Below are 11,845 nucleotides of genomic sequence, written 5' to 3' on the forward strand. Positions count from 1 at the left end.
CTGAGGCAGGAGGATCGCTTGAGCCCAGGAGTTTGAGGTTGCAGTGAGCTATGATGACACCAGTGCACTCTACCCAGGGCGACAGAGTGAGACTCTGTCTCAAACAAACATGTGGAAGGGCTGAGAGGATGGACTTGATCTCCTCCAGTGCTGACATCTACTAGGATTGGATGGCGTTTCTGTCTGGGACCTTAGGATGTTGAGCCATCTCTCTTCCATCAAAAGCAGGAGCCAACATCTCAGATGTGAAATCTAAGGTGGGGGTCCCTGGATGAGATAACAATTTTACTCAAGATCCCTTGGAGCCAGACAAGGGGTCCCAGTGGCCACCTACACCTGCTGTGACCAGCAAACTTAGCCAAACCAAAAACCACACTCCACCCACCCCCAGCAGCCAGGCCAGCCCCAGGCAGAGAGCAGTTCTACCAGATGCCACTGCAGGTGACCTCAGCAAAGGCGGAGTGAGAAGGAAGAAGTGGGGAGGACTCCTTCCTCCCCTAAGTTGCTCTGGCCTCCCTGGGGCTGCACGTGTTACTCTGGGGGTCCCTGGGCCTTGATCTTCTTAGGTTCCAGCAGCAGAAACATGAGGTTTTGGAGTCTCTTCCTCCTGGTGGTGCTCCTGGCTGTGGGGGGCCAGCTGCCTGCTGCCTCTGGCCGGAAGAAGGGAGGTGAGTGCGGGTACATCCCCTGATCCAGGTGGTTTCTATCTCCCTGGGGAGAGCAGGTGTTTGGGGTAAGGCAGACAACTCACTGTGTGTGTGTGTGTGTGTGTGTGTGTGTGTGTGTGTTTGCTTCTTAGTGCTTCCAGGAGCCTGTGCTTTCATTTGTGCATCTTTGTGCCTGTCCACCTGTCTGTGTCTGCGAGTATCTGTAAAGGGCTTTCTGACACTTTCTCAGTGCTTGTCTTAGCCTCTCCATGCGTCTGTGTGTGGGGACACACGTGTGCCTGTCTCTGTGTGAATGTGTGTCTTTGTGCCTGCTAGTCTGTGCCAGGCTGTCTGCACACGTACACTAAGGAATGGCTGCATCCGTGTGTGTGTGAGCTTGTGTGCCTGTACCAGTGTGTACATGGGGGGTGTGCTGTCCGTGCCTGCTTCTCCGTGCTGTGACCAGGTCAGTGGGTCCATGGTGGAAAGGACTTGGGGAAAGGACTTGGGAGTTGAACAGGGGGTGGAGCTTCTGGGATCTGTTGGGAGAAATCTCCGTCCCTACCTCTCTTATCCCCCCACCTCCCGTCCGGATTCCTACCCCGACAGGGCCCTGATGCCTGGCCTCTGACAGGTGAGGGAGGGCTGCCCAGTGGTTAGACAGGTGCCTCCTGATCTGGGTGAGGCCTCCACCTCCCTCCCCGTCTGAGGCTGGAACACTCTGACCTACATTCACCCACACAGCCCTGGCCTTGCATTGGAGGAAGGGGACAGTGATGGGAACAGGCTGAGGAAGGAAGGATATTGGTAGGTTCCAAGGCCAGACCCTCTGTTGGCTGTGATTCACGCACCATCACCCCATAACCCCTCAGGGATGCTGTGAGGTTGGGACTGTTTCATCACCATTGTGCAGATGAGGAAAACTGAGGCATAGTGGGAAACCACCTGCCTAGGGCCAAAGACCGACTCTGAGTTAGTGTAAAGACAGCCTGCGAATGCAGGTCTTGGAATCACAAAGGCTCACCTGCCAACTTACCCCTTGTAGAATGGGGCCCCTTGCCTCCCTCTGAGCAGCGAATGGTGTCTCGAGGAATGAGGGCCTGCACTTACTGTGTGCCGGGCCCTTTGGGGAGCCACTGGGGGACCCTGATACTCAGCCTGGCTGCTTAGAGGTGACAGCTGGTGCAGCAAAACCTGAGCCTGCTCAGGGTCTCTCTGTGTGGCCAGGTGTGACACACCTGTCTCTCCCCTAGTTCACTGCATCCCGCCCTTCCCCAATTTCTCCCCCGTGAGCCTGGCTCTCGGTACAATTCCAGACAATGGAGGAAGGTGACAGGGCTGAGGGAAAGGAAGTCCCAGTTTGTGGTCTGTGGAAGCCCAACCACCTCTGTTTACAAGACACACCCCCTGCCCCTCACTCTGGTGTCTGGGTGTCTCTCACACAAAGAGCCTGGCACAGGCCCTGATGAACAGTAAGTGCCTGATTGAATGTTTGGCAGTTATGTAGACTGGGGGCATGTCTGTGTCCGTGTAGCCCTGTGCATATGACTCTGTATGTCTAGCTGTGTGTATGCGTGTCTATGTCTCTCTGCTCATACACATGCCATGTATACTTACATACATGACTGTGTGTCTGAGGGTATCCATGTGTATGTATCTCTGTGTGTAGACATGTATATATGACAGTATGCTTATATATTTGATGAAGAGTTTATGTCCCAGTTCATATGTACATATACAACTGCCTGTGTTTATATATGTGTGTGTGTTTATAAATATACTGCATATATCTATAAAACTATCTGATGTGTGCCTGATGTGTGTGTCTTAGGTTGAACTATGTAAAATTGCTATTTTTGGAGATCAAAAACTTTGACTACCTGCAATTTCCTGTGGTGAGGCCTGTAGCTAACTGTGTGTATGGATCTCAGTGTGCCTGCGTATTTGACTGCGTGTGTGTGTCTATGTGTGCGAGTATAGATACGTACCAACTGTGTCTGGGTCTGATTCTCTTCCTCTCTGAGTGTACACGTCCATGGCGCCTGCATCTGTGTGTGTGACTGGTGTCTCTGTGCACACGGCTGCGAGCAGGAAACTGGATTTGAAGGGATGCCTAGGAAGGGCAGATGAACAGAGTGTGACTGCCCGACCCTCTCACGCTGTCTCTACACACTCCAGGCTTTTATTCCCACCGCCACACTGCAGCTGTCCCGGTCCTCCCCGCCTGAAATGCCAGCTCTCAGCCCCTCTCCACCCGTTTGTTCCCCAAGGCTCGGCTCTGGGCCCTGCCCTCGATGCAACTGTGAGAGCAGGAGGCTCCCCTGGGCCCACTCTTTGAGGCCTGAGCACCCCTGGCTTGTGCGTCCAGGGCTAAGCCCTGATCCTCAGGCAGTTTCCCAGGGCCCCCCGCATCACCGCTTCCACCCAAACCCCCGCTCCACCCCTGCATCCGAGGGGCGCTCTCACAGGCGATGCCGCCCTTTCTCCAGCAGGGGGCAGCAACTCAATTTGAGCCAACCCAACCGAACGACTGATACTGATTTTGAGCACTCAGGGTGTGAGCAAGGTGGCCCCCAGGCAGGGGGCTGAGGGGCACAGGGTGGACATAGAGCGAAAGTCACAGCCCTGGATCCAGCCGCCGGGAGGGTTTCCTGAACCCCTTCTCTGATGCTAGACGGAATGGAAGGCCTGGGCCCTGCTCCACCCCTGCGGCTCTCAGCCAGCCAGAGCAGAGGGTCGCAGGGGTCAGAGGCAGCTCGGCCCGGGTGTCCTAGCCCGAGCCCGTGGGGGGCTGGGCAAGTCACTGCCCCTTGCAGGCCTTATTTCTTGCTCTGATGGAAGAAGATGCTGGTCTCCAGCCTTCTGTGTGAAATCTGGAAATGGCCCAAAATCCCAACAAGAAGAGCAGTTAGAGAAGCTCTGGGACAGAACATTCTATAGCCATTTGGCGAACACCTCAGAGATGGAGTTAATCCCTGACCGCGGACACGGTGCCACTCGCAGCGATGATGTGCGCAACAACAACGCGGATGTGGCCAAACGTGGCCGTGGCGGTGCAGTGGATGGCGACAGCCGACACAGGAACGACGCTGGGTCTCACTCCAAAGCCCTCTCTTTCAAACAGTCACCGAGCCCCAGTGCTGTGCCCCACGTGCCGTGATACAGACTGACAGTGCGCCAAGCGGGCAGGGTGTCTGTCCTCACAGTCTCCGGGGAAGCGACAGACGCAGGCAAACCGAGGCAGAGTCCCGAACCCGGAAGGGAAGACACTTTGGGAGTGTGGGGGGTGGGGCGTGATGGGGGCGGACCTAGTTAACTTGGGGCCAGAGAAGTAGGATCTTCTGAGGATGTGACGTGTCAGCCGAGACCCGAGGAGCTGACCGGGCGGACGGGGTGTGGGACAGCGCGCCGGGCCAGCGGCGCAGCCACCGCGAGAGCCCTGCGGAGAGACGGGCTCGGGGCCGAGCAGGAAGGAGCCGTGCACGGGGAGGCCGGGAGATGGACACGACCAGGCCGAGCACGGCACGGCCTGATTGGCCCCCGTGGAGATTTTGAACTTCACTCTTTCCTATCCTTTGTGCCATCTGAGAAAGGAGTCTAGCTTCCCGTTATTTCACGGCCAGAACACTGAGGCTTGGAGTAGTTAAGAAAACAAAACAGAAACTTGCCAAAGTACACGCGAAAAGTAAGGGATGGAGAATTCAGATATTGTGAGTCCCAGGTCAGTGCTTGTTACATGACCCTGAGCTGCCTCCAGCTGCAGGATTTGGGGGTTCTCTTACAGAGAGAGCAGGGGCCTGCCCGCCAGAGGATGGGCCCTGCGTCATATCGGTGCCTGATCAGTGCCAGGAAGACAGCCAGTGTCCCTCAACCATGAAGTGCTGCTTCCAAGCTTGCTTCCGCCACTGTGTCCCCCGGATCTTGGGTAAGTGCCCATCCACCTTTGCTGATTGCCCGAGCCCCAGGCCCCAGGGCTGGCTGGCACAGGCAAGCTCACCCAGGCCCCTGTGTTGCAGTGAAACGGGGCGGCTGCCCTGAGGACCAGCTGCAGTGCCTGAGCCCCACGGAGCACCTGTGTAACAAGGACTCAGACTGCTCAGGCAAGAAGCGGTGTTGCCACACCTCCTGCGGCCGGGAATGCCGAGATCCTGCCAGAGGTACGGCTGCCGGGTGCCTGCAGCAGGTGCCTTCCCTGTTTCCTGAGTACCTGGGCCGGTGCCTTCCCTCTCCAGGGCCCAGCTCTAAGATTTTCTTCCAGATCTTCAAGCTTAACCTCCCCAGAAGCCAGGACCTCCCAAGGCCAGAACTGGGGAAATGGATAGGTATGGGAGGGGTCTCCTTAGGGAGATGGAGGAACTTGCTGTATCAACGGGACCACATCCCTAAGCTGCTCTGGATTTCAGTTTGCCCTTTAAGGAGGAGAGGGAGTTAGTAGGGACCAGGGCTGGGCTGATGAGGCCTGGATGGGGGAAATCAAGCCCAAAACCCAGAGCCCTATTGTGGGAGGGGGTTAACCCTTTCTTCCTCTCTCCTCAGGCTAATTCTGGTTTAGGATCCATGGGTCTGCACTGCAGGTGGGAGCAGCAGAAAGAGTTGATGATGGGAATCCTGGGGCCTCCCATCCCTGCCAGCAGCAGTTCCAGCCTTGTGATAGACACTGGCCTGCCATCAGCTCCCTGCAACCCAGCCACTGAAGGCCTCTGTAGCACCCAGTACCCTGCACCACTGCCACACTCAGCTGCCCACCCTTCCCAGCACCCGCTTTCACCTCTCTCTGCACATGTTGTTTCCTCCACCTAAAATGCCCAATTCAGGCAGGCCCTTCTTTGTAGAGCCCCATCCCCAGCCCCAGGCAGCCCAACTGCCCAGAACGTATGTTCTAGCAGAGTTTTCCAAACATCAGTCTGTTCACATACACCTCTTTCACGATTCTCACCGTATCTGCAAACCGGTGTTGTGATATGTTGCATCCTGCCTGTACTATTTACTCATGTTTTTCTTTAAATGACTCACTTTTGTATGTGAATAAACTTATTTCCAACGAAAAGTTGATATCATTACTATAAATGGGATAAATGAGATCACTTGCCACAAACAGAATGTAACTGTGGGAAATAAATGCAATGAAAACAGCTCAGTTCCATTAAAGTAAATCATGTCAGATTAAATGATACTAAATAATGTCATTAAACTCTAGCTAGATACGGCCACCTGCCAAGACTGAGCCTGAAGCCTGCTCTCCATCTCTGTTTTAATAAATGGAGATTAGCAAGGGTTAAAGAGATGTTAGGGATGCATGTAGGGAGAACTTATCCCTTGGGGTAATGAGAAGAATTGAAAAGAGAAAAACTTTCTCACTCCAAGAGTCATTGTGTGATGTTGCATCCAGGTACACACTGAGACCATTTCGATATGCCCCAAAGCTGGGGAAACATTGCTCAAGCAGTTAAGACTTCATTGTTATGGAGGGTCTCCTGCCACCACTGGGCCTCCATCCACCTCGCTTGTCTCAATTTCTCCAGGGCCCCATCTGTAGTCAGGGTCTAATGAGTGTTTCTTGGGCGTCAATAAGGGAAAGGTAGCCATCCTAAGGGACATTCCTGGACCCAGACAGCCAGATTCCTGACTCTCCCTCTTACCTAGGACATGCTTTGAGCAGAGAAAGGGGGCAGGCAAACTCCTCCCTGCTCTATCTGCTGGGCCTCTTGTGTCCTGATGGACTCTGGGGTTGGAAGGTCAACCATGGAGGCAAACTTGAAAATCCTGAGTCTTCTTTCCCTTTTCTCTGGACCTTGCAGTGTTATCTCAGGTGAGTCCTTCACCACACTGCGTTTCTGCTTCCCCTCTTGGAAGACGGAAAGAATTCTACTTCCTGACCACTGGTCCTTCTGGGATTCAAATGCCTGAACTATTGACTCAGAAGTGGCAAATGCTAACTGTATAGATCCAAGAGGAAGGCTGGGAGAGGAGGAGAACTATCTAGGAGTCACTGACTCCATGTGACCTTGGATATTTCTCTTCTTCATTCTGGGCCTCAGTTTCCCCATCTATATATAACCTCAGGTAGTTAACACAGACAATACAGTGGACTGGATTATTTGCCCACAATTGCCCCTTCCCTTCCCATGCATACCGTGGCTTCTCTGGGGGCGGGTGAACATCCCTGCCCCCCAGTAACTGGGGTTTGGCTATGAGGCTCATTTTGCTTAATGGGACGTGGGTGGACGTGATGGTGTGCCAGTTTCAATACAAGGTCCCAGTCTTCTTATAGCTTCCACCCTCCGCCATGGGAAGAGTTTGCAGTCTCAGCATGAGAGACATGGGGCAGGCCTGGGATTTCCCAGCCAATCTCAAGCTTTTGAGAGAGACATGAATGTTTGCGGTAGGAAGCCGTGGAGATTTGGGGGGAGATTTATCACAGTAAGAGCTGACTAATTCAGACACTGATTATTAGTCTGCAATGAATGCCCACTTTATGCCTCCCCCTTTAAAACATCATCTCATTTATCCATCCCGTAGAAATAGCAGCTTTGAGATAAGTGACTTGCCCAAGACCCCCAGCTGAGAGGTGACAGATCTGGGATTCAACCATACCATGTTCCTCCTTAGATGTTAATAAAAGCAGCAACAGTTAACAATTACAGGGCTTATCCTGCGCCAGATGTTGTTTTAATTACTTATATATATAATCTCATAAAATCCTCACAGCCTTGCTAGTAAGTTTCATTAATTTTCTCCATTTTACATATGGGAAAACTGAGGCACAAAGAGGATAATTTGGCCAAGGTCGTACAGTTTATACATAGTAGAGCTGGGATTCAACCCCACACAGTCTAATCCTAAACTACATCCTTACTAACTACACTAATCAATTACATTTAGTCTTTGAAGATTCCTTTCAGCTCTAAAGACTCTGTTTCCACATCTGAAAAATGGGCATCACAAAAACCCCAAATGGTTAAGTGACCAGGCTCAATTCTAGAAAACTGGAATCCAAGCCTGCTGGTGATGGCTTGTTGCCCTGGGTTTCTTTCCTCCTGCATCAGGAGGAAAATTAAGGGGCCCCAGCAGGAAGCTCCCAGGTAAGCCAGTTATGGGCATATATGGTCATAAAGTGATATAATGGACATTGGAAACTAAGAAAAGAGGAGGGTGGGAGGGGTGAGGGATCAAAAATTATCTATTGGGCACAACGTACACTGTTCTGGTGGCATGTACACTAAAAGCCCTGACTTCACCATTATACAATTTATCCATGTAACAAAAAACCCTGTACCCCATAAATCTATTGAAATAATAATAAAAATTAAAAGACAAGGTCTCTCTCTGTCACCCACACTGAAGTGCAGTGGTATAATCATAGCTCAGTGAAGCCCAGAACTCCTGAGCTTTGATCCTCCTGCCTCTTCCCCCCAAGTACCTGGGACTACATGTGTACGCCACCACACCAGGCTAATTTAGGCTAATTTTTTTTTTTTTTTTTTAGAGATAGGGTCTCTCTATATTGTCCAGACTGGTCTCAAAATCCTGGCCTCAAGTGATCCTCCTGCAAGATTATTATTTTGAATTCTTTGTCAGGTAACACAAACAACTCTATTTTAAGAGTTGATTTCTGGATATTTATTTCATTCCTTGTAGCAAAAAATAAATAAATAAATAAAAGACCTGGCTGCTAAGTGCCCCCCATGGCTATTTAGGGGCCCTGAGCTCTGATCTAGGTCCCTGAAATGACAGGAGGTGAAAGGTCACAGACTGTGGTTTCTCTGGCTACAGATGGCAACATCTACACAGTCCATTCTAGAGTCACCTGCTCAGCTTCTTGGCTAACTTGCTACCTGTTCCATTAGGTCTGTGCACTGGCCTATGCAGTACCAGCTCTGTGCTTGGCTGCCAAACTCCAACTCAGTCAGCTCCATCTCTATTACCTGTCTCACTGCCCTTCTGGAAAGTCTCCTGGGAGAGTGGACACCTGGCTCCTTTTGCAGATTCCAACCTTGCTTTCCTCCTCACTCATTCAATAAATGTTTGCTAAGCACTTAATATAGGCTCTAGGCCATGCCTTCACAGAACTCATTGCACTAGTGGATGAGACAAAGCTCTAGTTAGATAGTGGCATGATATATACCAGCTAAAGAAACCTGGGAGGCTATAGGAGTCCAAAAGGGACCTAACTCATTGTGGAAACCAGGTAAGGCTTCCTAAAGGAGGCAATATCCAAGTCAAAACCTTGAGTTTTAGCAGGAGTTAGCCAAGTATGACACTGCTAGGGTTCATTCTCCCCTTCTTCCTTACCAATAGCACTGTCCCCAGCTGGAAATATTTGCCCCACCCAACCTCCAGGCTACTAGAGTGCTGGTGACATTCTATATTTTGACCTGGGTTTCAGTTACATGGATGCACAAATTTGTTTAAAAATAATAATTTAGCTGTAACTTCATATATGTGCACTTTAGTATAAGAACATTATATTTCAATTTTTAAAAGTAAATTTAAATTTAAAAAATTTGTTCCTAGGCTCCCTTGCAGCTAAGGATGGCCATGTGACCCAGGACTGGCCAATCAGAAGTAAAAGAAAGTCTACTGAGAGGGGCTTCCTGGAGAGCTATTGTTTTCCTAACTAATGAAGCAGATTCAGCCTTTTGTCCATCATCCATTTACCCTGTGTCCTTCCTGAGGCATGGCTGATGCAGCCAGAAGAGCCATCTGGCATGCTTGAGGACAGTCTTAGTTAGGTCCCACCCAAGCAAATCTTGAGATAAAGATTCATATCTTTATATAATGCCTTGGAAACGTTTCCAGGAAAAATGGGTAGAGAAGTGCACCAGGAAGAGAAGAAGCCTGCAATCGTATGACATCAAGTGAAGTCCCATAGGGGAGTTCTAGAGACAAGTGTACGTGGGACACATAAATTCCCAGGGACTTTAGGCTCTCACTGTGTGTAGCCAAAGCAGACTCTAGCAGCCTCAGGGAAGCCCCAGATACTAACTGTCAGGAGGAAAAACTCAGGAGCCAAAGTGCACAAAAGGGGTAAAAGGTCCCCAAGGGGTTATAGGTAACGATGAAAGCCACACAAGAACGGTGAAGGAGGAAGTTACAAGGAACCCACATCTTCAATGCCATTCGTGGCAGCTGCACCTGCTCTGGCCTGCCAAAAAAAGTAAACTTCTCTTGAGTAAAGCCATTGTGTTTCAGTTTCTGGTCCTGCAGCTAAATTAAATCCTAATGGATACACTGGGTAAACAAAAGGCAGGAAGAGTTGTTCATGGAGAGGGAACAGCATGCGTTGAAAAGTAGATGTTGTCCCCATTTTACAGATGAGGAAAGGATCCAAGGAGACACTTGGCCCAAGATCACTCCAGAGCAACTTAGTGGCAAAGGCAGGATTCAAACCCAGTGTATTCAGTATATATTGCTGTGTAACAAGTTGCCACAAATGTAGCAGCTTAAAACAACACACAGTTATTATCGCATAGTTTCTGTGGGTCAAGAATCCTGGGTCCTCTGCTTCCGGGTCTCTGCTTCACAAGGCTACAATCAAATGGCTGGCCAAGGTGGGAGTCTCATCTGAGCCTCAGTTGGAGAAGGATCCACTTTCAAGTTCACATGGTTGCTTGTGAATTTCAGTTCCACAAATGCTCATGAAATACCACAGTTCCTAGCTGGCTGTTGGCCGGAAGTCACCCTCATTTCCTTGCCTTTCCAGCATGGCAACTTGCTTCATCGAAGCCAGCTGGAAGTCACAAGCTTAAGTAACCTAATGACAAAAGTGACATTTCATCACGTTTGCTACCATTCTGTTCATTAGAAGCAAATCAGTAAGTCCTGCCCACATGCAAGGGGAGGGGATTATATAAGGGCATGGATGCCACGAGGCAGGGATCACAGGGAGACATTTTAGAAGCTGGCTGCCACACTCACATCAGCTTAATTTCAAATATATCTATTTTCTGCAACATCAAGCTTACTCTTCAGGTAAGACCCCATGAGTTCAAATGACTATTCCAGGCCAGGGACTGAAGGAAATTTGGGGGACAGCCTATCCGGGTGCATAAAGGACACTGATAGCCCTTTAGCCCCAGACACCCACAATGCCCCTCTTCCCACTTCTATGACTCAAATTCATCCAGAACTTCGTTTACCTCCCACAACCTGATCTGAGGATGAAACCAGATCCCGGTCCTGTTCTCATCTGCCCTTGGAAAACAGGACTGTCTTTTCCCTTTTTGGAACCCACCTTTCCAGCTCCAGGAAGAACATCTGAGTTTTAGGGGTAGCCAAGGCTGCAGATAAAGTCTTAGGCCAGGAAATGGGAGACCTGCTTCTCTGCAGTTCTGCCTCAGTTTCCCTGTTGGTAAAATGAGGAAGTTGGGCAAAATGATCACAAAGCAGCTTCCTGCTCTACCTTCTTACTTCGAAGGGAAAAGTTCTAGGTATGGTAGCCACTAGCTACATGTGGCTAATGAGCACGTGAAATGTGACTAGTCCAAACTGAGATTTGCTCTAGGTGAATGTGGTAGGCAAAATTCTAAGATAACCCCCAATGCCCCTCGCCCCTGTATAATCTCTTTCTCTTTGAGCATAGGTGGAAGCTGTGAAAGTGTGTTACACAGCAGAAGGGAGACAGCCCTGGGTGGGCCTGGCCTAATAAGGGGGGGTCCTTCAAAAGGAGAGATTTTCTCTGACTGGTTACAGGAGTTGGAAGTCAGCACTCTGGCTTGCCTGAAAGAAAGTCCATGCTGTGAACTGCCTCTGGGGCCATGTGGCAAAGAATGTCTGGGGACTTCTAGGACCTGAGATTGATTTCCAGCAGACAGCTAGCAGGAAAAGGGGGACCTCAGTCCTACAACTCCAAGGAAATGAATTCTGCCAGTGGTCGGTGAGCTTAGAAGAAAACCCCAAACCCCAGATGAGAACCTCAACCCTGGCCGAAACCTTGGCCAACACCTTGGCTTTAACCTGGTGAGACCTTACATAGAGAATCCGGCCATGCTCTGCCCAGACCTCTGACCTCTAGAATCTGTGAGATGATAAATTTGTATCATTTTAAGCTGCTAAATTGGGGTAATTTGTTATGTAGCAATAAAAAACTACACTGGATTTCAGAGACCTAGTATAAAAATGAAAATGTAAAATATCTCATTAATAATTTCTTTACCGAGTCCATGTTGAAACTATAATATTTTGGATCTATAATATTT

At 50.0% G+C, this 11,845-nt stretch overlaps 1 protein-coding gene across 1 annotated transcript; it reads left to right on the forward strand.

Annotated features, from left to right (window-relative positions):
* The first annotated feature begins 409 nt into the window (after positions 1-409).
* On the forward strand, positions 410-5,694 carry WFDC5 (WAP four-disulfide core domain 5). The gene is made up of 4 exons (XM_045529146.1): positions 410-668; positions 4,432-4,572; positions 4,664-4,804; positions 5,184-5,694. The coding sequence occupies exons 1-4, from the start codon at positions 584-586 to the stop codon at positions 5,186-5,188; spliced, it is 372 nt and encodes a 123-aa protein (XP_045385102.1). The 5' UTR covers positions 410-583; the 3' UTR covers positions 5,189-5,694.
* The last annotated feature ends 6,151 nt before the right edge of the window (positions 5,695-11,845 follow it).

This window comes from Lemur catta, chromosome 17 (genome assembly GCF_020740605.2).
Source record: "Lemur catta isolate mLemCat1 chromosome 17, mLemCat1.pri, whole genome shotgun sequence".
Lineage (NCBI taxonomy): Eukaryota > Metazoa > Chordata > Mammalia > Primates > Lemuridae > Lemur > Lemur catta.

What these genes read in the sequence shown, in the direction of transcription:
- WFDC5 (XM_045529146.1), top strand. Translation starts at nt 584, where the DNA reads ATGAGGTTTTGGAGTCTCTTCCTCCTGGTGGTGCTCCTGGCTGTGGGG. An exon ending in CTCTGGCCGGAAGAAGGGAG is followed by an intron (nt 669 to 4,431) that starts GTGAGTGCGGGT and finishes GTTCTCTTACAG; the next exon opens with AGAGAGCAGGGGCCTGCCCG. An exon ending in CTGTGTCCCCCGGATCTTGG is followed by an intron (nt 4,573 to 4,663) that starts GTAAGTGCCCAT and finishes CCTGTGTTGCAG; the next exon opens with TGAAACGGGGCGGCTGCCCT.